Genomic DNA, 27758 nt, shown 5'->3' with positions numbered 1-27758 from the left:
CAAAACCAGACATTTAATCAACTGCCTGTATAATTCCAAAATAGATAGAAAAAAACCCTAAGCTATGATTGTAAACAGGTCAACTGCCTGTATAATTCCAAAATAGAAAAAAAACCTAAGCTATGATTGTAAACAGAAGATTCAGCCTGAAAGTTCTCCAAGGAGTTCTGAAAAGAGTTTGCAACCAGTATGCATGGTTTGCTGATGGTGGATGGGGAAATTTGGGGTTTTCTTGCGCAAGTTTAAAATTGAGGCATTATAGCCTCCGACTTCCCAACATGCACTGTACAGTGAGATCAAAACAACCTCTGTTCAGCAGTGAAACAGAGTTCCTACCCACTGGTTGGACTATTCAACGACTTGTATTTCTCTCCCCAACAATGAGCGTTCTCCAAGATTTTATTTTAGTGTCTTATCTCCTGCAAGATATAGGAATACTGAAAACCTTAGAGATACAGCTCAATACAGAATAAAGACAGCCTACCATGGTGGGAGGGGACAAGGTAAGTCTTGTTTTATTCATTATTGAGAGGATCTCTGAGGCTTTCATTATTTGTCTTTTTAGGTAAGAACATACCAATGAAAACCTGTGTGACCCACTCCATATTAAATAAAAGCAGACTTACTGTACCTATCTCCCTGCTCCAGTGCTGACCAGAGGTGTTACTCACATTACAGGTCCAGTGAATGCTGGATCATCTCAGCGCGAATGCAAAGTCTGTGACCATGGGTCAGCAACTTCAGGGACCTACTAAACAAACAAAAACATGGAATAGAATCTGATAATCCACTAACTCAGTGCCTGCATCTGACGTTGAGAAGGTTTCACTGCTCAGAACACTTAAAGACAAACACTTTAATTATCTTTAAAGCGATGGCAAATCACCCAGTTACCTCTTTATATTTTTCAGCAAATCTTCCAAATTTCTCTATCATTTCAGCCACAAAAATAACATCCATCTTATCAGAAAAGTTTGCTGCTTCAACAGTGTAAGCCAAGAGCTGTCTTGCTGTTGCCACTGCGTTAGTAAGGTTGAGCGGCATCTACACAGAGAAGAAACAATAGGATTTTGAAGGAGTGAAACAAGTACAGTACAGAGGAAACACCTCAGCAGTTAACCAACAAGGACCTTCCCACGGAGGGTAGCAATCCCCACAAACATCACAGTGTTCTAACTAGCCAGGGAGAGAACCAGCATTTGTACATACAGCTGGAAACTGGGTTTTGTCCTGTTGTCCTAGAGGACAGAGAAGAGAAGTGTTGCACCAAGAGGGGGGAAAAAAAAAACCACCACACACAAAAACACCCAGTACTGTCAGATGCCTGATTTTCTTTTGCACCAGAGCCTAGGCTTGGTAACAAAAAGCTCCTAAAAGAAGGCATTTTAGAGGAAAAGATGACAAAAGAAATTCTAACACACCACTGCTGTAGAATTCATTTGTGATTCCATAATTACAGAAATCATTTAGAATAAAACATACACACAAAAAAAGACAAGATAGATCCTCTCTACGACAAAACTCACAATTTCATTCCTGAAACAAGTGCCATGCTGGAAAATAGTATCACCAAATAGTATGCAACATCAACATGCCTGAGCTAGCAGGGACCCAAAATGGGAAATTTCATGTAGTACAGTGGAACACTGTGTAAATGTTGTCAGCTGATGTTCAGATGCTGTTTGTCCATGATAATCCAAAGCAGAGATGTCCCATCTCTCTGGTCCTTGATGTATGTACATCCAGTCTGTCCTCCTGACTTTGCAATATATCACATAAGCACAACCAGATATTTGTCCCTGCTGGTCTTAGCACTTGCATATACATTTAAATGCAATTAATGGAAGATTATTTTTGCCAAAACACTCAAAGTCATGCATTTGAAGTGTAAAGTTCAAAGTCATGACACACACACTGAACTTTCAAATTCAGATATTATGTATAATTTGACCTTTTTCTTTAAACATTAATTTCTTTTCACGTGAAACATGGGTGGTGCTACCAAAATGAACTCAAGTGGCATAAGTGTATTATTTTTAAAAACAGAAAAACACACCATATCCCACACCAAAAACCACAAGTACACCAAAGAATAAAACATTCCTTGCACTTTGAATGTGGGAGGCGCTCAAAACAGATATTGAACCAAATTCTTCATATAAACCTACAAGTTCTGGTTTTGCACTCAGAGGCGTGTGCTTACCGTAACTCATCTAGACCACTTGTATTGCTAGCTTAAAAAAAAGGAGAAGCAAATTTTTAATTTTTTTTTTTATTGAAGAAAATGATTTTATAGAAAAGCCCAAATTACCTGATTGAACATATAAAGAACTCGTGTCACATCATTTGCATACTGGCACCTGGAGTAGTCCTCTTCTGCCCAGTACCCTCCCCTGTCACATCTGCGCCAGGCTCTCCTCTCATCTTGTGAGTTGCCAGGATATATCCCACTGCCAGCAGAGTAACGTGTGCACAGCAGGTATGCTGTGATGCCTGCCAATGTTCTAGGCCACCTGGAGAGTCAAAAGCAAAAAAGTAAAAAAATGATTAGACAAATTCACATGACAAGTAAATAAGATTAAGCACTACAACATGAAATAAAGAGACACTCAAAACTAAGCACCTCTAAACTATTTAAAGGGCCACCTTGGCTCACCTTCAGTATTTTCAAGCTGTTCATATTTGTGTACTATTAGCAAAATGAGTTCTAATGCTAGCATGGTTTTTTTGAACTCTTTCATGACCTTGCAGGTGGAAAGAAAAAGGTGCTTATAAAATTACTAAATACAGTTTACATTTTTTATAAAAACCCTACTTCATGAAAAATTCCCCTATTAACACTATAAAACCAGTCAAATACATAGCAGAAAGCCCTGCAAGCTTGTCCTGTTCACATGCACCCATGTAACTTCCAAATGACTACATTCATGTCAACACTAAACTGCATATATGAACAGAAGACTGTATTTACAGTGATTAATAAACAGTAGCAGTAGTACCACTGACCAATTTTGCAACCAAACATAACACTGAATAGCAATTCATAGGAAAAGAAAGTGCTCATAGTTTAAGAAAGCAGAAAATAATTCCTTTCACTCAAGGTGTGTGGAAGCACTTCAGGGTAACTCCAACATTTTCTCAAGTTTCTCGGTAATTTTCCAGCATATTTTATCTACGTAAACACAGATAAAAATTGAAGAAAAAATAAATACTGAAAATTAAGCTGCCATACAGCTTTAGTGCCCCTATCATTCACGAGATCACAACTGACTTAAAAGAAATACAGGAATAGAAGGAAACCACACTTGACTTAAGCTGCAATGCCGAGAAGAGAGAGGAACAGGGACAAGGAATACCAGCCAGACTACTCGGCTTGCTTCTTTTTCTGGCCCTCTCCCCTGTTACGATACATATAAGCAGTACTGTATCATTCAGAACACTAATACTTCAGGATTAAAAGCAAAATGCATACATACCTAAACTGCAGAACGCTAGCTATGTAACATGCAGCAACACAACATGTAAGGTTTAACTAACACTGGAGCAGAAGAGAGCTTCATTTGATCATCCCAGGCTTTCTGTACCATAATCAAGTCAAGCTCCCAGAACAGCCTTAAAACTGATAAAAGCTGTGTTAGCTCTTAAGTATTTCAAAGGGCCGCAATTGCACAAAGCAAGTGTCTCCCCAAACTGAAATGGTCAAACAACAAATTCTGTAAGATTACATTATGATTAAAGTTTGCTTTTCTATCTGAACTGCATTTCAGCAAATGGTCATTTAGTCACTGCTATCATGTAAATTAAGAGATGCTCTCAGAACATATCTGTATTTGGAAAAAAAAAAGTCTGTGTTTACAGGAGGATGGAGTGAACACCTTGAAGAATGTTCCATTTTAGGAAAATAAAATCTAAATATTGCCAAAGAAGAGAAACTGAACCAGTCGGCTCCATTTCCCTTCCTTATTCACCACTTAAGTAACTCCTCTTACTGAAGACGACGGGATTTATCACAGTTCTTCCTCAAAGAAGATAACTCCAGGTATGGACCAAGGCAAAAGACCAGACCTTGCCATTATATTCAGTTATGCAAGAGATTATACTTTTTGGGATATACTGAAAGTCTTCTCTATCACAGATGCCTGTTTATTCCTATTCGGTTCCAACAGAACAATTTCAGTGTGTTCAGTAATGGAAGAAAGTCTTACTTCAGACCATTTTGACAAAGACAACTTAGGTTTGGGCAGCAAGCAAACTTGCTGGAGGCAAGCAAAGCCAAGTAGCTATTGGGGGCACCCTTATCATACACTGGTCATGGCAACAAATCAGGAAAATTTAAAATCAGTAATGAATCCAATGGAAAAGACTAGACAAGGATTACAAGAAATCAAAACAGAAAACAAAGGCTTAAATTTTACTACCTTTTATAACAGCTTTGGAGAACTTGTAAAGCTTTGGAGAATTTGTAATGCCATACTGTAGTGACATCATTCAGTTAAGAAACAGAGTTATTATCATGACTGTCACCACAATATCTGAATATTAGAGGAGACAGAAGGTTATTTGGGTATCATAGCAGAGATTCATCCACCCTAACCAATATGCATGCACTTAGATTCCAGGCTTCCGCAGCTACTTCAAGAAATCAACAGGAGTGTCACCATTCAAACTTTATCAGAAAGGACAACTTATACCAGAATTGGTGGCAACAGAAGTGGTTAAAAGAAAGAAGGAGAAAAGAAGCTGTTTTTAAATGCCAGAAATTATATACAGGTCTTTCAGAGAATGTAAATTAAGCCAAAGACCAGGTTCAGATCCTGCAATAGTAATGTAAATTATTTACCATCTTTTCTCCCATATAGAAAAGCTGGCAGAAAGGACAAAAATCTTCCTCAGAAAACTTACAAGAGCGTTTGTGAAGTGCTGCAATCCCAGTATGACGTTCATGCAACGTTACATTCACCCTAGCAAGCTAACCAAAACATCACTTTCAATGATGTCTGGCCGACTGATCACAGAGAGCGCAAGTTATGGATCTGATGGGAAGGGAGGAAGGGGTAAGAGCATACAATATATACAAACTTATCTAAGTCTCTGAGATTTCTGACTGGAGAAATTAAATCCGATCAACAGAGACTGGGAAAAATAAGTACAGAGAGATGAGCTACTTCTATGCTCCCACTTCTTATGGGTATATAATAAGCCTTCAGAGAATGAAGCCAAAAAGAAAGCAGGCAGATGAGGACAACTAATAAATCAGACAGCACAGCTGTTAGAAGACTTATGAAGGCCCACAAATACCTTGCATAATACACCCAGACCTCAGCTTCCAGAATGCAGAGTCAGGTTTCCAAAAACACTGACACCGGAATGCCAGCACATCATTTCCAAAAAAACATTTTATCATCACTGAAATTTTTGTGTTAAGTTTCCACAAAGATACCACAGAGTTTTCTACAAGTTGTATTTTTCCAAAGCCTTAAGTCAGTGTGGTGGGCTCTGCTTTGACTAAACATATCACCTTACAGGCTTGAGTGCCACAGCACTCAGAATAATTCAAACTGCCATCCTGACAGATGTTGTATGACAACCTCCAAGACAAATATTTTCACTGAAAAATGACACATGCCATTCTTTTCATCCCTGTTCACAGTTAGTGCAGAGAAACCAGAGCAAAACACTAGGATTCAGGTGAAAACTAAGTTTTTCTGGAGACCTTTAATTACTCTATTTTTAAACAAGTATAAATTCCTAAGCCATATTTCTGGAACATCTATAGCCATCAAATAGAAAAAAAGTGAGAGTTTCATTGTTTAATACTACTTCAAAGGTTACTAGATTATCACAAGATTATTTGCTTTCTCTCCCTGCTTTTCTCTTCACTTCTGTTTTATCCATCTCTTTCTCTTTTCTTACCGTCCCTTTATTCTACTGCATTTAGTTTTCACTCATCTGCCTATAAAGCATTTTATTTTTTACCATGATCTTCTCAAAAGAATACTAGCAATGCCAGTCATATATTCTGTGCTACCTTTATAATAAATTTAGATACCCACAAAAGCATTTTACTAATAGAAGTAATAATATTCATCTAATGATTTATGAAGCTTTCCACTAAATCAGACATACAAGGTAGGTAATGAAAAACTCCCAGTTTTCTGCCATAATTTCACACACACAAAACCACCACAAATGTACAGTGTCACTAAGAGAAGAGCTCTGTGGGGAACAGTGTCCCTTATGCCCTTGCCTCTCCCATTCACAACAGCCTTTGTACAGATGTAAGTTTCTTTGCAGTCCAGTGGCGAATGAGGTAGGGGAACCGATTCCAGCTGTAAATACACTTCCCTTGCTCCCCACTTTGTCCAAGTCAATGTCTACCTGGACCGTTCTCAGCCATGAACTGTTCCCTCACAATACCTGTATAAGATTAGCTAATGAAGTACTCTCCACTTTCCACGAAGCCAGACAGGATATCCCTCCAGCAGGCTTAGAAGATGACTAATGACATGAAATTGTCATCATGCAAACAAAGGCTACACAAGTTTGGCTGCATTCTTAATTTCTTATGAGCCTAAACTTGAATATGTTTCACAGTTTAGCCAACTGCTAGCAGAAGTGCACGTTTGGACTGTATTAACACTCATTTCATCACTTTTATAATTAGGTGCTCAAAATTTATCACATATACACAAGAGTAGACAGCTGTGGGGGAAAAGACCGTTCATTTAAGTACGGTAATTTCATTTCAGGAAAAAAAAGCCAGACCATGAGATTATAAAAGAATCCTTTCCTTCATGCATATTAATTCTGTTTTGAAAGCATTCATTTCCTTAAACCAACAATAACTTTCAGTTGCAATGAGTTCTTATAATTTCATTAGCTTACAGGTAGTCTAATACATTTTCCCTGTTAGATCTTTGTAATTCTCTAAATTCAGCATGACAATTACAGTTTAAAGATTAATTACATCCAGTAAGTTTTCAAAAGGATAATTCTTATATTTAAGAAAGAATTCTATCAACTGCTAGCACAAAATTATTCCAAACACAACAGCTGAAGGATTTGCAGAAGCATTATGTGATGTTTTAACATGCAAACTTAGTTTTGGTTTAATCGTGGACTGTAACATATTCGGGCATATTACCCAAGTAAGACTTAAAAGAATATCGAAAATATCTAAATATCTAATTTAAAAAAAATAGATTCCATGATGAAGACACTGTTTGCCTCATCTTTATAAACTCATGCTAAACTACTATTACTGAGACAAAGACAGTGAAGACAAACATCCTCTTTTGCTACACTTTGCTATCCCATCTCCGAAGGGATAAAAATCTAGATGCCAGTTTTAAAAGAGCTTCCAAGCTAAAATGGCTAACCATTCCAACTAAAAAACTATAAACTCAAATTCACCTAGGATCATTTACAGCCACCTGCTCAAAACGATTTTCTCACTAGTCAAAGCCTTATTTCCATATGGTCTCAAAGGTGAAAAATTCCTCTTTATTATTACTCTATGTAATCTACAAATGGAAGTCTGTTATAGCAAACCCAGACAGAGCAAACTTTTTGATAATTTGAACATTTCCTGAAAACTTATTTCTTTCTACTGAATTCCAGAGGGGGTAAATCCTATTATACTCAACAGTCACTGAACAGCACAGGTTAATTTAATGGAAAACACTTTGAAATAAGCCTTTACCATCTGTTTTCACCTCTAATGGCAAATCAAAGAAGAACGATTCACACTCGTATCATTAAAAAAAAAAAATGCCTAAGTGATTTAAATAGATGTGTTCTTTGATGAATACAGCATGCATCTGTTTGACTTTATTCACCTTTTATCTTGAGCAAGAAGTTCTCATTTTCTCATGTAATGCTCATTCCTGCAGTTGAAACCACCACAGTGTAAAGAGGATATGCACAAGGTTTCTTATATAAATAATTTCTTACAGTGTGGAAATGAAGCTCTTCAGAAGTTCCAAATTGCCTTTGTGCAGCAAGTGATTTTAACACTACTTCCCTTACTAACAGTTCCTCATACACAGGCAGCAGCTTCCTTTCTTCTCAAATTGTCCGACTGATGAACATGAATACAAACTCAGAACAAATGCTCTCACCCAGTATTTTATATAATTTTGCTACAAGTGGAGAAGGCCTTCTACACTTGAAAGCTTATCTTCTCCCAACCAACAACATGTTTTAACTTTTCATTTCTTAAAAGACTCATCTTAGATTAGCTGCATAGAAAAAAGATGACTTTATAAAGAACTCTAATATACACAAGGAAAGGAAGAGAAGTTTATAAATGTAAACAAAAGATCGACATAGCCAAGCAGCATAATAAAAAAAAAAATGAGTGGGTAAAAGCAGTTATTACAACATTAAGAAACCCTACAAACAGTAGCGAAAACATATGCTATAATATACACTAATTCTCAGTAGGAGCTACTGCAGGGAGGTACAACACAGAGTAGTTATAAAGGGAATTACCTTACACACAGAGAATCTATACAGAAGCTATCTGTTACAGCTGGCACCTCCAGGAGTAACGTGGTGTTAGAGTGACCAGCAGCAGAAAGATCAGAAAAGGGAAAACAGGTGAAGAGGTGAGAACAAAAGATAAAATATTCTGCAATACCCAACACAATGGGACATTAAAGCTACCACTACAGCCCCAACAATCATTAAAAGGAAGCATCATTCATATTATTTATTCTAATACTCACAGGGGAAAAAAAAAAAAAAACCTGCATTACATGTTTCTTACATACTGATTTTGTCTTACAGGAGCAGGAGGGCTTTACAAACAGAACAACATCATGGTGGAAAACCCCCATCAGTGTGGTCTAACTCAAACTTACAGATCATCTAAAAAGTTTTACTCTAATCTTTTAATTTATATTTCAAGTATCGTACCTCACTTTCCATCTCTTCCAAAGATGTGAGTTAACAGGCTCAAAGTTTAACATTTCAGGGTACAGTTGTGTGCACTTATTTCAACACATACGGATTTAGAAGAGCTAAAAATCTGTTACACGCCATTTATAAACAAATATCAACACAGGTGCCTTTAAAGCATAATACCTCAGTTAAAAACAAAATTAAATGGACTTTTGCTTTTTCTGGGGGAGGGGAGGGAACAAACCAAAACACGAGGTTACCAACCTGAAATCCCCTTTATTATTCACAACCCTCTCTGGAGGGCAGTACTGCGCAGAACTCTCTAACACCACAATGTCTACTGTCCTGGTGTTATTCCCACGTCTGGTTTGTACGTGGCAGCCCCAGTTCCCTGTGGAGCCAGCCTGAATGTTTGAGATCGTCAGTGCACTGGGAAGATAAAACACACAAACAAAACCCAGCAGTCGTGCAACAAAATTTATATAAGCTTTTAACAAAAGATTAATGAAGTACAGAAAGACAGTGGAAGAAACGACTAATTACATACAACTGTGAGTGATATTACAAAACCAGAGCTATCTACGAATCAATGTACTGTAATTCACAGAGAAATATTTACTATTCTTCTAGCTCCCAAATTTGCCAAGGAAGGAAAGAAAAAGAACAGCCATGGGAAAAAGTCCCTTGACCTCAGAAGGAAGAGATGAGAAGTCCAAATTTCCCAAGTGTTATCATTGCTTTTCAACAATTTTTTTTTTATAGTTGTTCCATAAAGGCCAAACTGAAATAGCTTCCCAAATGCACAATTTGTGATAAATGTAGGAGCCCTAATTTACTAATACAATTACAGGATATCTAACCACTTTGTAGATGCTGAATGAGTCAAAAATTTGCTGCAGGCAGAATAAATTATACTTATAGATCTCTGCTGGAGAACTTCAATATTACCAACTGTGGTGTGCTCAAAAGAAAAAGGAAAGAATTAATGAGTAGCTCACTTAAATACCTTAAATTTTCATGTTCCAAGGGAACAAATGTATCCTACCACAAACATATTTTACATAAACTGCATTGGTTAATCCCTGGAGATAATTAAAACCCAACTACAACAGTTCCAGGCAACATACTCTAGTTAGAGTTAACTAGTTTTAAGAAGGTGGGTTTCATTAATCAAATCTCTCCATCTCGCTCCTCAACCCTGACAGTTAGCAAAGGTGACCAAACCCAAGTAATATAAGGGACATGTGAAATTACAGACTAGTTGCTCTACTTGGGATGTTTCTGTCTACATATGTTCACCCAGGGACAATACGAGAAGGCCCTAGTGGTTATGGAAAGTCACGGCACCAGAGCAGAATGTAAGGAGGGGAAATACATTTTCTCTTTATAGATTCACCTTGCAATCAGTGAGCAGTTATGAATCATGTTTTTTTCAACAAAAATACCCTGCGACTCATCAGTTTCCACTATCTTTCCATCCTGATACCACAAGACTTGCATGTCTTGATCAATATATGAAGCCATACATTGGAAGGGCAGACTGTCTCCTTCAAAGACAACCTGACGGTGAGATGGAGTCATATAGAAAGATGGTAGCTCAAGTGGTGGTTCTGGAATTCAAGAAATAAAAGCACAATTAATAGCAAGAATCTGTTATATACATAATTTTTAAAAGAGAAGAAAAATACACTGGGCATCCATTATTGACAAACTCCTTTAACTGCATCTTGCAAGATGCAAAAACTATATCTGATACAGCAGCTAATGAAAAATGAAAATTCTAATATTTTTTTCAAAAGCTTGTATTTACTTTAATGTAATACATTTCAAAAATCTTTTGCTAGCCCACACCCAAGACTGAAAAATATAAACTTGAGTGAAAAATATATTTATGCATTTTATTTTTTCACAACTTTTTGCTGTTAAGATTTCAAAACCACAAATACATGTTTTATTAATTTGACAGACAGAATAACTAATACAAGAAAGGAGTGAAGCAAGCTGGTCATGGTTTCACCACAACAAGAAGGTTAAGCAAAAGCAGAATCACAATGTAGGCAAGCACGTTATAGAATGAAAACATTTTAACTTCAGAAATTTGGGCTTAATTTGCAGATTTGAAGTTAGATAGCTAGACTTTGGAAAAAAAAACCAATCAAATTTCTGATTCTTCTTGTAACATTTAGGTAAAAATCTCTGGAAAACACGGATTATCACGAAAAAGGAGTTTATCTCCAGAGAGTGCTGTGCATCCTTTGTCTATACTAAGTTTCCACTTAGCTTCTACTGTGGACTAACATCCAGAATCACTAATTTATTACCCATTTCCAAAAGGAAACAACACTGAATCATGACTAAAGATCAGCTTTCGAAAAAGAATCACTATTACTACTTGGATTAGGTTTGTATGGCAAGTCAAAAAAAAAAAAAAAAAACAACCAACCAACACAACACAAAACACCACCCCAAAACTGTGCAACAGCAACGGCACCTAGAGAGAGGAGTGAGAATATGTGAGAGAAACAACTCTACAGATACCAAAGGCAGTGAAGGAGGCGGGGCAGGAGGTGCTCCAGGCACCAGCACAGAGATTCCCCTGCAGCCTGTGGTGAAGACCATGGTAAAGCAGGATGTCCTGCTGCAGCCCACGGAGGTTAACAGGGGAACAGATATCCACCTGTAGCCTGTAAAAGTTCCTACACCAGAGCAGGGGAACAAGGGAAGGAGGCTGGGACCCTGTGGGAAGTCCATGCTGGAGCAGACTCTTGGCAGGACCTGTGGACCCACACTGGAACAGGTCTGATGGCAGTGACCCCACAGTGAACCTATGCAGGGGCAGTCTGTTCCTGAAGGACTACACCCCATGGAAGTGGCCCAGGCTGGAGTAGAACTGCAGCCTGTGGAAGGGACCACACTGGAGCAGGAGAAGAACGTGAGGAGTTCAGTTCAGTTGAGAAGATGAAGTGAGACAGTGGCTTTGATAGGCACCTGGCATCCAGCGAAGGTCAATCCACCCCACCACTATCATATAGACACTGAATTTCAGGGAAACAAAACAAAGCAAAAAGAAAAAAAGTCTGTTCAGTAATATGAGCAGAATGTGGAAAGTGTTAGAAAATCAGGGTGCTTACCACAGGTTAGAAGCTCCTGCTTCACCCCAGTCACTGTCTGTGACTGAAGTGACTTGGGATAGGCACATTTAGTTTCACGCACAGTTATATTTCTTTCTTTTAACCACTGATGCATCCACAGGATGTTGCAATCGCAGAGAAGATAATCAGTCTGAAATTCCCTGCAACACAAAATAGGTATTCAGTGACAAACTGCAACACTCAAAGGTCTGAAGCCTGTGCAGTGCCTCTCATTGTCACAGACACAAACAACGACCAGTCAAACCCCAGAAGGCAGCAGTTGCCTACCACTAGGTATTGGAAGATACTCTAAGCCTCTGCAAGCTGTGGCCTGAGAACAAAAGTACACGCTCCCCAAGAAAAGAAATCCTCTCCATAAATATGAGGAATGTCTAACGTGTGCACGAAAAAAAATTCTAGTAATTTCTTTCATGGAGGGATTTCGTGTTATTTAAGTGAGCAATAACAAGATATTGCTTGAATATGCATCACTATAACTTAAGAATATATTTCATTGCTTCGTTTTAGCAAATACTTTAGCAGCAAAATCAACAGAAATATAAAAATAACCTCTCACCTGTTTCTCTTTTCAGAGCCACTTATCACATGTTAATGATAGTTTTACTCTGTTTTATTTGAAAATAATAAAATAATAAATCTTAACATACAGAGACAAAGACTTTATGAATAAAAGTTATATTTTAATACTTCCTACTAAAAGGACATAAATCCACCAATAGATGACTGTTCTAGTCAGCTGAATTAAAAGAGAGCATAAATATTTAATCTGTTTAGAAACAGTTAAAAATTTATCAAAACATACCACTGTGCCTATGTTTTTTTTACCTCTAGTGAAAACAATCTTTTTTCATTTTTGCAAATGTCTAGAGGATAACACAACACCATAGACAGAACACTTCAAACACTATATCAACATTCCCATGACACTCTATTTGGTCTTTCCTCACAGGAATTCCTCCAGGCAGACATTTTTAATAGCAATGGTTACATCCAGGTTCTCTTGTCAGAACTGTGATGTTCTTGGACAGCAACCTTTCTGTACACAAAATACCAGGAATAACAATTTACTAACAACTAAAATGACCAGATAAACACCAGAAGTTAGCTCAGAGTCAAAGCCAGAAGTCAGAGCTTTTGACAAAGTCCCATTACCGTGAGCCAACTGTCATAACTAGCAGGGAAAAATGCAAGCTCATCATCAGGACTGAATTTTTTTTTCATTTATTTTCTTCCCTACAAGATTACAACTCTCATAAAACTAAGGGAGAGAAAAATAACATGAGGTGGCAATGTGTCTATTACTATGTGTAAAAAAAAAAAAAAACTGTATTACTCTTCAAGGACTAAGATCTTCCTTAGTTTAAAGGTCTGAAACACTATTTAATAAAAATTAACAAATGATGCATAAGAATAAAGCTTTCAGAAGCTCAGATGCTGGTTTAGCTTTGTCCTCTCAGGACTATGTGACAAATACCAGGCATCTTTTGAATGAAGATATATGAACACCCAAATATCTGTACATATATTTCTCATGCACTTATTCAAATAAAGAAACCACTGTTACAAGGTTTAACAATAAAAATGCAAAACTGTAGTACAGACAAGTGTATATGAAATGGGTTTTATTAAGAACACAAAACAATCATGCAAATAAAGGTTAAATGCAGTAAATACTTACAGAGATTTTAGTGAACCAAGATGATCAAATGTTCCCTGTGTAAGAGTAGAAAATAGATTTCCAGAAAGATTCCTAAGAAATAAAAGCAGATTATGATCTGAACTCATGCTCAAGCAACTGGCATTTGAAATTAAAAAATCTCTTTTAGATAAGATTATTTTAAAACCTACAAGATACTATCATGACACTGTCGTAATCCAAAATACTGTAAGAATACAATCAGGTTTGATAGCATAGAAAAAAATCCCAAAATAAACTGTTCCCCAACACATCTTTGTTTGCTGAAGAATTTTAAGATCAGGAAGGACTGAAAGCAAATACTTTATTTTTATTTAAAGCAACAATTAGCACATGTTGAGCATACTTGTCAACAAGCTTAAAATTAACTTTTTGTTCACAGTGAACTGCTGTGCTGCAAGAAGCATGTTTGATCTAGCAGAATATTTTTTCAAAATATTATACATCCCACTTTATCAGTGAAAGCACTGTGTAAGAAGCTAACAACCACAACAAAGAAATATACCATAATCTGACATGTTTTTTTCTTAAAGTAGATGAAGTACAAAACATGCATGAAAGCCAGCAAAACACAGCCACACTTTGGCCACAGCAGACAGCACGGATATTAAAAGATTCTGTAACCCTGAAATATTTTTCTAGAGAAAACGTTTTGTACAGTCTGCTACTTCACCCCCCTCCCCACACCTTCCAAGAAACTGGAAAACATTGCAAAGCAGAGAGAATGCTGAGTAGCATGATTTTAGTTGCTGGTGCCACTGTTTTGGGGTTTTTTTTTAGCTCACTACTGAGGCACAAACCACAATCAAGGCCACAGTGCATGTATTTCAAGCACACACTTAAACTACTCCCACTGAAACAAAGAAAGTTTTAGTCTTATGTAAATTAACATAAGTGAAAATATATGCAAAAAATTATACTTACAGTCTAATAAGATTTACAAGTCCTCTAAATATATCTGCATTCAGACAGCCTATTCTGTTATTAGTTAAGTCTCTGTAAAAAAGGAAAAAGCAAAAAGTTGGAATAAACTAATTTCCAAGTGGCATACAGTCTGCAAACAAAGCATTTCAATTCAAATTCATGAGTAGCAAATTGTACCACACATATTTAGTCTTTTTTTCAGCAAACTCCAAAAAGTACTGCTATATGTGTGTACATACATGGACACAGAAACCTTATTCCATTTCTAAAGTAATAATGGTTTGCCCATATACAGGTAAGTTGGCCTAGCCTTGCCAGTAAATCCCCTTAGAATAGGCTTGGCTTACATCACTTAAAGTAAATTCTGCTATTTATACAGTATGTTCATCACATGCACTACATCACTTAGTTCTTCAACATGCCAGAGACACCTATACTAGTATATTTATTGCACAAAAATAGGACTTCTGTGTTTACACTTGCATAAATGTTTAAATATTCTGTATTTTCCAATGTAGGTCTTAAATCGAATTGCCAAACATTCTTAAAGTAATCAAAATTAAGCTTGCCAGTAGAAATGGTCCAGAATTGATCCTTTAGCTTTATTTTTAAGGTTTTGCAAAGTGCAATTACCAACAAAATTTCCTTTTAAGTCAGCCGGATTATCTATCAGTGACAAATGAACGTATACACTACAAAAATTTCAGAAGAAAAGTTTACGCCGTTTAAAGGCAAGGGGGAGGGCAGGAGGTGGCAAAAGCACTGAGACTTAAAAGCTGCCCCAGATATTCTAAAAAGTGTATTAGAAAAAGAAAGGAAAAAAAAAAAAAAAAAAGGTCATCATGCTGAGGTCTTGTTTTTCAAGTTTCATCTGGGGCAGAATTTTTACAGCCAAGATATAATCTCAAAAAAAAATGTGTTAACAGGAAAGTTGGCACAACCTTCAATAAAGCAGCATTAACAGCACTAACTTCAATGTAATATTAACAGCAAGGGACTCGGCTCCACTATGACCTTGGGGTGTGGGAGATGGATCATGAGGAGTTTAAAATTTAACAAAGCAAGACTTGATGGCATCACAGCTCTGAATGAACATCAGCCAGTGATGTTTCAAGTCACCAAAACACAAAAAGGGAGGAACACAAAAGCCTCTCAGTAAGAACGGGCGAGACTGCCAAGCCACAAGCAGTGGCCGTTCCTCAGTCCTAAGACTGAAAGCTGTTTTGTACCTACGTGTGCATGGATAAATTTAGACAGCATATACATATCCAACTTTTAATATATAATAGCTTTGCTGTCTAAATTTCCAGAACCTAAGACTTACTCTACTCTCAAGATTTTTGTTTAAACTGACTAGCTAGATATACTACTTACAGTCTCTTCAGAGATGAAAGCCCCAGAAAAGCTCCTGGATCTATAGTACTAATAAGGTTGTTCTTAAGGTCCCTGCAGAGAAAAATCAAGACATACTTACCACAAAGTATCCTATAAAACAAATATATGAAGATACACTTGTCTCAACTTGTTTGAAAACTGCCCCAAAACCCTGTACAACATTTCTCCTTTCTTTAACATATCTTTCAAAATTTAAAAAAAAAAAAAAAAAATAAAAATCTATATTTTTCATGAGAAAGAAGATTATAAACAGCATGTGTATTCTGTCAGTTCCTACCACATGAAAGGGTATAGAGTCAAAGATACTTTGCCAGTGTCTGAATAGATAACAGCTGCTCGGGGCGTAACATTTGCTCACTGCTCACTGCACAGTATGACACTGTTTAGCAGTGTTGTCTTTTTCAACCTACCCAACTTTAAATACTTTAGCAGCAACCAATGTCTATCAAAAAAAAAATCAAAACAAGATCCTAAAAAGATACCAAAGACATAACACTGAAAGTTTCCACCAATGTTACTGGCACAAAAACAAAGCCCTGGCTGAAAATCCCAAATAAAGATGGTGAAAAAACACTCAGAGCACTGATTTTTATATCTGACCTTTCCAGAATAGGAGATTGTAAGGAGAAATGTAAAGTAACTGTGTCATTAAACTGCTTCACTAATTGTAGAGGTAATGCAAGAGTTTTAACTCACTCAAAGTACTTTGAAGATACATCTTCATTTGAAAGGTCACAGAAAGTATCTGCTAGTCTTTACACAGTTTTGAACAAACTTTATCACCGCATGAATGCTAAAATTATTTCTACCTCATTCATCCAAGATTTTTACTATGCCACTATCTGAAACTTTACAGCAATTTATTACTACAAGAAATATTTCTCATTCCTTGGTAATATGTAAACATTCTGCATTTGAAAAGAAAATTAGTTACTTTAATTAAAAGCTATGTTTTCATATATCATATATTTCATCCTTATGTAAGCAAGGATGGAAAAAAACATCTACAACTACCACAGCATTAACAGTTCTGCCTGAAAGAGAACTGTATACAGCACAGGATTACATCTACCATCACACAGATATGCGTGAGTGAAAATCTGAATTCAGCCCAAGATTTCACAATAGCAGTTCCTTGCAGCTAGATTAACAACTCACAGTGCAACACAGTGTGATGGCAGATGGATCATGCTGCAATGCTGTACCTAATAAACATTTTAAATACTTTAAATACTTCAAGTACTTTAAATCTTGCAATACAGTAAATTAATTTCCAATAAAACCATGATATATACATGCTTCTCAACTTCATTTCCTTGCCCTCTGTGGTGGCATGGACATTCAACTACTTCCAGAGCAGTATCAGGAGCTTGAGGAACTATAACGTTTTAAAGGCTCTTTCAGCAGGCTTATAAACTCAGTATCAAGATCATGAAAAAAATCTCAGAACACTAAATGTTATTAATCATTTACTTACAATCAGTCTTTGGAGCAGGGAAATTATACTTACTGTTAACATTTTAAATTTCAGTTTAAAATCACAGAACACCCACTTACACTTCTCAATGTGGAAAATACTCCAGGAGAAAAACCTTGATGACATGCCTTGGCAATACACTAGTCTAGATTAGCAGTGATCTTTAATTTCATTACTCAAATTCCAAGTGTGCTCACTGATACACCTCCTTCTTAAATCCATTGCTTCAGTGGAAAAAAAATGCATCAATTTCACCATCAGTGTACCAAATATTTAGGGCACCATCAAAACTGTTGATACCTGAAAGCCCAGTACATCACTGCATGTGAGCATCAGATGTAGAATTGTGCTTTCAGGTCAACCTATTTAAATCGTATGTGAGGATCAAGTGCTGCTGTAGCTTTTCCATCACATTTAAGTTACTCTGTCTAAGAAAGGAAGACTGGCTCAAATCTATCACTGATTTCAATATTTATTTTAGAATAATAGAGGAACAGAAAGCAACTGAAGAGTCCAGGTTCATCGGGAACCATGAAAGAAGAGACAGACCGTTCTGAGACTTGGACTTTCTCCAAAAGAAAATTTAAAAGTTGCTACTAAAAATCACCTCTTGACTTTCTGAAAAGTTTTCACACATGCTCTTGATGCCCTTGCATCTAAACAGATTGACAGCAAATGAGATCACTTTATTTTGCTTAGCCCACCACATTACCTGTGGTGAATTTATGACCTTTAAAATTTAATGAAGATACAATACAAAAAAGTTTTTTAAAAAATTTGATACTATCCCACTTCTGCAAACTAAACAAAAGCTACAACCTAGACCAGAAAAATTTTGTTTCATTCAGATAAATTCTAGAGTTCCAACAGTTCAGAATACTCCAAAGCATTCAATTTCACATTCCAGACTAGAAGCACACATCCCACACAACAACTCATCTTTTAGAAATTACCTAAGCAGCAGGTAAGGATGCTGAAAATATCTTTGTTAGCCTAACACTTTGTCTTCTCCTGAAGGAGCCACAGCTAACAAAGAGATGGAGCTTTCAGAACCAAAACCAGAACTAAAGCTAGAGCAGAAAACAATTTCCTGAATATTCATCATGAAATAATTTCTCTGCTCAGTAGTATTCAAACAAGAAATACTGACACTTGATGATCACTTTTAAAGACTTCCAGTAGGAGAACTCACGTTCATCTTTTCAGATGCTCTGCTGAACTATCATGACAAGAAATAAAATCAGAAATTGTTACAACCTAAATAAGTATCAGATGCTCCTATTTTTATTTAAGGCATCCATGCTCGTGTAAATTTGTGTTGTAAGAACAGGAGGAAAAACATGAAACCACAACATGAGGAAGAACTTCTGTACTGTAAGGGTTACAGAACACTGGAACAGGCTCCCCAGGGAGGTTGTGGAGTCTCCTTCCTTGGAGACTTTCAGGACGCGTCTGGATGTGTTCTGTGTGACCTGCCCTAGACTAGAGGGTCTTGCTCTGGCAGGGGAGTTGGATTTGATCTCCAGAGATCCCTTCCAACCCCTAACATTCTGTGATTCCATCTACAAATAAAAGTCACTTCACACAGCACATTTTTTCCCCATTTTAAAGGTATATTATTCTTATGCAAAAAATATATTGGTAAACCCTTGTCATTATTTACAGTTCAAAGGACATCAAACCCTTCTTTTGCTATCTGAAGTTTTTGCTCACTGAGTTCTACCCCATCTCTTCCTCCTCTGTCCCTCACGTACAATGAAAGATAGAACTTTATAAGTACATAAAGTAGTCTTCCTTGTCCTTGCAAAAATGAACAGGTAGCATTAGCTAGCTTCCAAACGGAAGACAGCAGTTTGCTTCTAAGCTAATGAACTTTGAAAAAAAGACATATCTACTAGATGAAAAATTATGTCACGAATTAGTTGTGCAAAAAGTTACTTCAACATTTATACTGCAGGAAATTCATAGCAAAACATACCATAAGGAAGTCAGTGGAGTTTAAAATATTTGACATCTCTGTACAGACACTTTAATTACCACTTGTGGCAGTAAAAATCTTTAACCTGTTTACTGTTACTCAACTATTGTTTGCATGAAATTTTTCCCTTTAAGAGTAGATGTAGACATAGTGTAGTTATTTTTACTATAATTAACAAACATTCCACCCTCTAGTAAAACAAAACTCTTATTGTGGTAATCTTATCACCCTGTTTACAAAGCAATGCATTACCAAATTCTACATTTATATAAATTAACATATACGCACAGAATTAATAACAGATTTAAAATTCCTGCTTGGGGGCAGCATTTTTAATGTACTTCCCCATGGTTTTGGGATGTACAAGCCACAACTATAACTATCTCTCCCTTTAAATACTAACAGTGAAGAATTCTCAGATGGGGATGAGGTCAAGAGGTAACATGTTTGAAGAAAATGGTAACCTAAAAGGCAACAATTTGCCAGCTGCAGACACCATGTGCCCAAGTTTATCTGAAGAATTGAAAAAATAACCAAAACCATTTAAAAATATGAAAATTTTCATTAAGATGTCCAAGAACTAAACAGGAGAAGACATGTTTAGTCTGGTAGCGGATGAATTGTGAAGTTGCGAATCTGTTATTTCAGGATTCAACATATTGATTAAAATGCAATGAAAAACAATTGCACAGGTCCATGTTCGTAATATAGTAGTTTCTCAGTTTTTTTTTTTTTTAAAGGCTTTGGTTAAATATATCTATACATCTAAACTCCAAACAAAAAACATTAAGTAGACATGGAAAAACATTTGCTAGGAAGTATAACATCACAAGGAATGAATAAACAGAATATGTACACAGCATCTCTTCCCTGGTAAGCAGTAACATTAAGTGACAATGCTACCGGCTAAATTAACTATGTTGAATCAATTTTTTTTTATCTGTTTCATCTCCTAAATTAAAAGTGGGGAAAAGAGTATCTACAAAGAAAGAAAACACTCTTTAGAAAACAAGAGGGAGTATAGGTAGTAAGAAAAAATAAAAATAAGCAAGAAACTGTCAAAGAAGTGCAATTTTAAAGGCATTCAAGTTATCTCAGTGAACATTAAGGAACTGGAAACTTCTGAACATGTTTAAAATAGTTACTGTGGCTTTTTTTCATTGACTGTTCATTTAAGTTTGAAAAATTATTTTAAATACAAGAGTAGATTCTGTCCAAGGTCACAAGAACATTTAAAAGCAGAAAAGTTTACTTTTGTCATGATTAAAGTTTTTTTTCCAAGTAAGCCTTGCACACACAAAAAAAGAGATGGTCATTAATGACTAGTGCTTCACAGTAGTTAACCCTTTCTTTATGATGAAGATGCCTGGCCATCAGTAATCATTGTGCACATAAACTGTCTCATCTCATCCAGAATAGACCACCTAAAATACTACTATCCTAGATCACTTTAAATGATTTTTGATCGTATCATTGTAAAGATGAGAAAGAATCATGCTTAAAAAAACATGATGCCCTTTACTGCTCTCTTTTCCTTCTCACAAAAGATGTTAATAAAATTTTAAAAAATACACAAATGAGAGGAGTTAAATGGAAAAAAGCTGGGTTCTTATAATTTTAAAAGGAAATTAAGATTTGAATTCATAGAGCAAATGTAAATCACCATCTCAAACTACTGAAGAGTTTCAAGTATTTCCTGTCTGAAATTGTTAACGAGTTACAACAAATAACTGTCAGCAGATGCCTTTATTACTTCAGCAAGGATGTCAAAACAATGCATAAATATCCAGAATGCCATCACTGCTGATAACCTTCCTTCTCTGGCATAATGGCTTATTCCTACAATAAGGCTCGACTGTCAGTGCCGAAGACAAACGCTTCCTCTAGCACATGGGGGCTGGAACAGTGGAAGGGTTTGAATTTATTTAGGCCAGGTGACCAGGATTGCAGCCTTCAAGTTTCAGAGGAAGAATAAAATACCTTTAATCCCCTGAAGCCAAAAGTCATTTGGAACTCTTCCTAGATGTTGCGAGATGATTATGAAACTGGCTCCTTTCCCAGTCAAATGGCCTAGAAAAATCCTTATCTCCAAAGTTTCTGCTCGCTCCCAGGTAGATCAACCTGCCAATCCTGACCTTCTACCACCTGCAAAAAGCTGACTGTAACAGAAGCTACAATGCTTCTTATCAAACAGGTGATATATCACCTGAAAGGGAAACTGAAAACAGGAAGCAAAAGGTGTCCAAGAAGCTACTCCCAGCAGACTCACTCCCATTTCCCAGCCCTCCCCCCACATTCAGCCTATACCAAGGTTGAAAAGCAAGCAGCAAAACTGTTAAAATAAAAGTCAACACACTTACAACGAATCTAGCCTCTTTTAGAGGCTGTAATACATCCACTTTCCCTCCAAATACAGGTTACAGTTGTTTCATAAAGGGTTTGACACTTCATAAGAAATTAAAGAAATAATTTTCTTTACAACATAAATTTTCTTATAATAAGACCTACAACAAAGCAAATCCAGTCATCAAAGCATTCCAGCAAACTCCCACTGAAACTGTCCCAGTCTCACCCACAATTCAGATCATCCCTTTATACTGTTACATAATATTCATATCTATGAAGAGCGTTTAACTGTTAAATCTTCAATCACAAGAAAGACAACAAAATAAAGAACACATCTCTTACATAAGACGTTTTGTTTTGTTGGCATTATTAATAAAACTTAAGTTATATGCCTGTTTCAAAGTGAACATTGCTTTTTAAGAAGCACTTACAATCTTTCAAGAAGGTGTAATCCAGTGAAGGAACCATTCCTCAACTCTGTTATTTTATTGTTACTCAGAATCCTGTAAACAGAAACAGATAAGAACAATCTATTATAAGTTTGGTAACAAAATTATCTGCTACAGCTTACACATCCAATGTTGATATTTTTGTTTAACAGCCTTTATATCAAACTATGATGCTTAACTCATGCTTTGACATGTATACAACAGCACTGCTAAAATATTACAAAAGTGGAAAAAAATTATTTTCTATGTTATGTTGCCCACATATCATGCAAGCTTATGTAATTAACATAGGAAAGAAAGGACAGCCATGTAGAATCATCATAATGAAATCACCAGAACTGGCAAAATAGCAAATGAAGTATTAAACAACCAACGTACGTATTCGACATTCGACATGCAAATTATCCGCAATTTATGAAATCCCTTTCATAGCTAGATGCTTCCTTACTTAGGAGGACCTGCTTTCTATACAGCTAGATGATTCTGTCACAAAAATGTCTATTTCCCTTTTGAACCATGAAAAATTTTGGGATCCATAATACTCCTTATAAAAGGTTCAACAATATAAAACTCCCTTCTACAAAAAACTCCTCACCTCATTCATGCTGAAGAGAGCTTCTGCTAGCTTCATTTGATGCTTCCCCACTTCTTATACAGAAACAAGCAGTAATCAGTCTCTACCGACCATCTCTTTGCCATGCATAATTACAAAGACACCTAGATGGTCTTTTGCCAGATGGAAGATTCATATTTTACTGGCTCATCACACAAGAGTCATTTTCTATGGCCTTAATTTCTCAGCTATTTACAGCTTTCCTACACTCAAAAAATTCCAAGATAGGACCACCAGAATTGAAATAGTATTCACTACACAGACAAGTCACAAACCTAGTGGGATGATGATGTTCTGTTTTGTTTCCTACTGTTTTCCTAGCGATGCCTAACATGTGATTCACCTTTACCACTTGCACTAAGAATTGAAGATTTTTGGTCAGCTCAGTGTCCATCATCTTATATATGAAGACAGAACTGTCATCAACCCAAAAATAACTTTCGTTTTTCTACAGTGTGCTGCTTCTGCCATTTTATTGCCCAGTTATTAGTTTCATAAACTTCTCCCAAAATTCTTCGCTTGACCCTCAATTTTTATTACATCAAGCAACTCACCAAATTGTCAACCCCTTACTCACACCATTTTACAGGTCATTAAGAAACACACTGTGTGATACAGGTCTCTAAGACTTCACTGAGAGGCTAAACATTTATTTCCACATCCATTTATTCCTCAGCAAATTAGCCATTCATACAATGGTCTTCCATTTTAGGTTGATACACTATTTTCTTCAAATGGCAAGAGATGCCATCTGGAAAACCATCTATGTCTCATATGAGCTGGATCATCCCTGTAAATACTTTGCTGATTCTTAAGATCTCCAAAGTCTTGTGGAGAAGAGCTTCCCATTACAGAAGATAGAAGTTTTCCAGAGTACCTGTCTCTCTCTATCCAGGTATCCAGTATTATTATTATAAATTTTACTGATTTGTTCAACACAAACATCTGACTTGGAACCACATACTTCCCCCTAAACTCCTGATGGACTTCTAAAAAAAAAAAAAAAAAAAAAATTCAGTGTTTTCCATCCCATCCAGTTCTCAAAAATCAAGTTCACTCCACACAGGACTTTAGACATTCATCATTTGACTTTTTCATCCCTGAGTTCTAAAAGCTCTCCAGTGCACAACATTATCTTCTGAAAATGTATTCACTCTGACAGCATGTTCCACAACTTCTGCTACAGTCACATCAATTTCAGACAGCTCCTCTATCAAACACATCCTGCAGACCCAAGATGTCCATGTACTTCTTCAGTTGCACCAATAACATCTTCAGGCTGGGTAGCTACTTCCACACTTACAAATGCAGTAGACTTCTTTCTAGTGTAATACATCTGTCAGATCTCATTTACAATAACTATAAACCAAAGACACACATATCCCTCTTTCCTCTGATGCATAAAATTTATTAACAAATGACAAGGATCAGAACTTGAAAACACATCATGAATAAGATGAACTAAAATACAGAAACACCAATCTGTGAAAACAGCATCATTTTGGCACAGCTGTATATTACACCCAGCAGTTTTCTTCTCCAGGTTTCTCAAAAATTGTCTCAAGCCTCTGTGGCTCAGGGCAGGCTTTTTTTTTTTTTGTGTCTCAAAACTCTGAGTCAATCTCTCTCGCAATCTCAAATACACAGAATCAAGATAGCTGAACAAATTATTTGAAAATCTTTTCATTTCCAGTCTGACAGCTGGAAGGTTTGAAAATTCCTGAAGTTACGATTAAATCATTCCACCGTGGTATCAGTTCAGATACTAAAAGGAGGAGATCCCACTCTTTCTCCTCCCCTTACAGTCACATCATGTATTTCTGTAGCTCATCTCAAGTCATCCCTGGTGCCCACTGCTCCACAAGCAACTAACCTTAAACTACACATTTACCCAAGGCATCTTCCAAGACATTAATTTATATGTCAATTGCAAAAGCGTGTTCAGCATAATATGCCACAGAGCCAGCTAATCCCAGATGAAGACTGATCACAGAAGTGTTGAAAAGGATGAGAAAAAAAAACTTTAAAAGTATACAGAGAATTTGCTGTTGTATGTGCCTATTTCTGTGACATCCACTAGAGTGTTAGCAGAGAAAATTTCCCATTGTGAAAACACAGTTCTAGAGTCAAATACATTAAGCAACCTTACAGGAAGGAGGAAAATTGCCCCTTGGCTGCAGCTATGGCAACCTAGATGACTGAACAAATGAGCGCTCTTTAAAAACTGGTGTACAAATCAAAGAAGCCCGCCCGGGTACTCTTCAGAAATCTACACTTATTTCAAGGAATCCTTGCACCTAGGAAGGCCCAAAAGAAAACCAGAATACACATTTGGAAGATACTAAGTTTAGTAAATATTATCATGTTAAGAATAATGATCATAATCTACAACTTGGAATGTCTGCAAAACTAATAAACTTAACTGGAGCAGTAAAATCACAAATCCTAATCTTTGAAACTACTTTCATTTCTACTCAAAGAGAAAAAGGATACTAAGTATTACTTGCAGAAATGGTAGGTAGAGGATTTGTTTTTCAACCCAAATCTACTCAGAGCAAAGTACACCTTTATTTCAACACCCTTCCTTGTTTCAGAAACATGCGGGAAGAAAAATACTAACACATATAGAAATGAAGTAGCTTATAAAAAAAACTCATTAATAGTTAATGCAAACTGAACATAAGGCAAAACAACAGCGGAAAGAAAAAACACAGGCATATTTCACACTTATGGATAAAATAAGAAGAAACATGAGGTTCAGAAAACATCCAAATCAATGCAAGCAAGTTAGCAAAACAAATTCTTCGGTATCACAGAAATAATTTATATTTTAGTTATAACTGACTTCAGCTAAAGATTTATTGAATTCACCTGTACTTTTTCCAGAAAAAGAAGCTGTTCAAAATGAAGAAGAAACCACTTCAAAAGTAGCTATAACTGACTGAACTAAATTTAAACTAAGTAAAAATTACAGTTCTGTAAAAAAAAAAATTAGTTTTCTGACACTGCCTATAAAATAAGAGGCCTAAAGTAGGAGCCTTGGAATATCTGTGCACTAGGTAAATTTCTCTCTAGAGTGTGATGTACAAATTACAGTCAGCCTGATTTAGTATTTTCTCTGCAGAGGCTGTTAGCTGCTCAACCATAAAGGTTTAGTACAGTAAATGATAGATTTTACAACACTCTATATAAGCTATTTCCTTACACTTAAAAATGTTGTAAGTGTAATGTTTAAAAAAATGCAGTTTAAAAGTTGCTATTAATATATTTAGTCTATACATTATTTGAAGTGTTAAAGGATGAAGTGTAAGAAGACAAAACACAACGAAGGATTCACCTCAGAGTAGATATTTTGTAGTCACTTTCACAATTTCTGTGCATTAACATACAGTGAAAATTATTAAGTCCCACTTAGACAAAAAAATTACTTGTAATCAATAACAATTCTAAGTTACAAGTTTAGGAACATTATTTTTCTTAAGAAGCAAGTAATTCTGAAAATCTGCTAACTTTTCCACCACTAAAAAGTTTGAAGGGAAAATGGTAGAGAGTTACTTATCCCTGTCTTGTTCAACTCTTTAACAAGTGGCTTTGCAATGTGAGTGATGTAGCTGGAGATTTCATGAAGGAGTTTCCACAGCCCAATGTCACTGTTGCTCTGCACATCTTATAAGCTCCAGATCAGCTTCTTTTTTTTTCTTAAATGATCAACAATCGCTGCTTAAAACAAATCCATTTTGCATGTCCAGTCCTTATGTAACAAAATAAAATGTGGAACTACCAAATGCAAACACACTCACAGCCATGGACTAACACAAAAACCCTGGAAGAAAAAGCAACTGAGAAGTAGGTTCTAGAAAGCACAATGGACAATATCTGTGGTCACCTTAAAGCAACACATCTCCCTCTCCTTTGACTCAGCAGAATGGTTGCAGTGACAAAACTACCCTAGCTCTTCACCCATTCCAAGAACATTGCTAAAATGTTCCTTTGTTAAATATAGCTTGGATCTGAAAGCCCCGTTTCCATTTCGCTTCATAAACTGGCAGAAAAATTTGACAGGACTCTGAAAAGGAACTCAACTCCAGCTTTAACTTACTAGCAAGACCTTTAGCAACAGAAGTCCAGTTGATAGCATGCAAAAAATAAAGATGCAGTAAAATATGAAGTCTGCCCTTTATAGTACAAAATTTTAGCAACAGACATTAAAGGTTACATAATAATCCTTTTCTTTTTGATACAGTAGGCAAAAAAAAAAATTGAGTCTTCATTTGTTTCTTTACCGTTAGAATAAGGTGATAAGCACTGATTCTATGAAAAAATTTTAGTTTGTCAACTATAAAATAACCATCACTAAGACAGCAGTCAAATAGACAGGAATTTAGAATGCATCTCCAAACTTCACAAATGAATCCTTTCACAGGATATTATTAAAATACACACACACATCCATTAACACTGCTACAAAATAGTCAAGATGGCCTCCAAGAAGCCTGTTCGAAGACTGGGACACTGTGTAACTTTCAGCTGAATGCTGAAGTAGCTTCCAGAACACGTTTTCAGAGACTCAACTAGAGAGCCAGGAAATAGGAAATAAATCAGATCTTTTCACGATGATGGCTGTATACTCTAAGGACTGGGAAAGCAGCCACCAGCAAAAATTGGACTAAAATAACCATCTGTACAACCAAGAAAAATGTTTTCTGCTGAAAGCCATGAACATGCAAAAAGAAATACATTTTTCGAAGTTTATCTTGTAGAAGCTGTGATTTAACAAAGACATAAACCCAGTATTTTTCAACAGTTAGTATTTTGCCTTCTAGT

The 27758-nt window shown here is 36.2% G+C and overlaps 1 protein-coding gene across 1 annotated transcript in view; it reads right to left on the bottom strand.

Moving 5' to 3' along the window:
• Positions 1–22710, bottom strand: part of GPR125 (G protein-coupled receptor 125) — a gene marked incomplete at its 3' end in the record, with an annotated part of 36633 nt that extends 13923 nt beyond the window's left edge. The window contains exons 1-10 of the mRNA XM_008935615.1: positions 22700–22710; positions 22304–22375; positions 16051–16122; positions 14677–14748; positions 13735–13806; positions 12036–12196; positions 10301–10514; positions 9169–9333; positions 2312–2513; positions 895–1044 (exon numbers count right to left, since the gene is read on the bottom strand). Coding sequence (XP_008933863.1) covers positions 895–1044; positions 2312–2513; positions 9169–9333; positions 10301–10514; positions 12036–12196; positions 13735–13806; positions 14677–14748; positions 16051–16122; positions 22304–22375; positions 22700–22710 — 1191 coding nt within the window. The remainder of the gene's footprint in view (positions 1–894; positions 1045–2311; positions 2514–9168; positions 9334–10300; positions 10515–12035; positions 12197–13734; positions 13807–14676; positions 14749–16050; positions 16123–22303; positions 22376–22699) is intronic.
• Between the last annotated feature and the right edge of the window lie 5048 nt (positions 22711–27758).

This window comes from Merops nubicus, unplaced genomic scaffold (assembly GCF_000691845.1).
Source record: "Merops nubicus isolate BGI_N331 unplaced genomic scaffold, ASM69184v1 scaffold3662, whole genome shotgun sequence".
NCBI classification, from domain to species: Eukaryota; Metazoa; Chordata; class Aves; order Coraciiformes; family Meropidae; genus Merops; species Merops nubicus.
The sequence above is the reverse complement of the archived record's forward strand: the minus strand, read 5'-3'. Positions and strand labels throughout refer to the sequence as shown.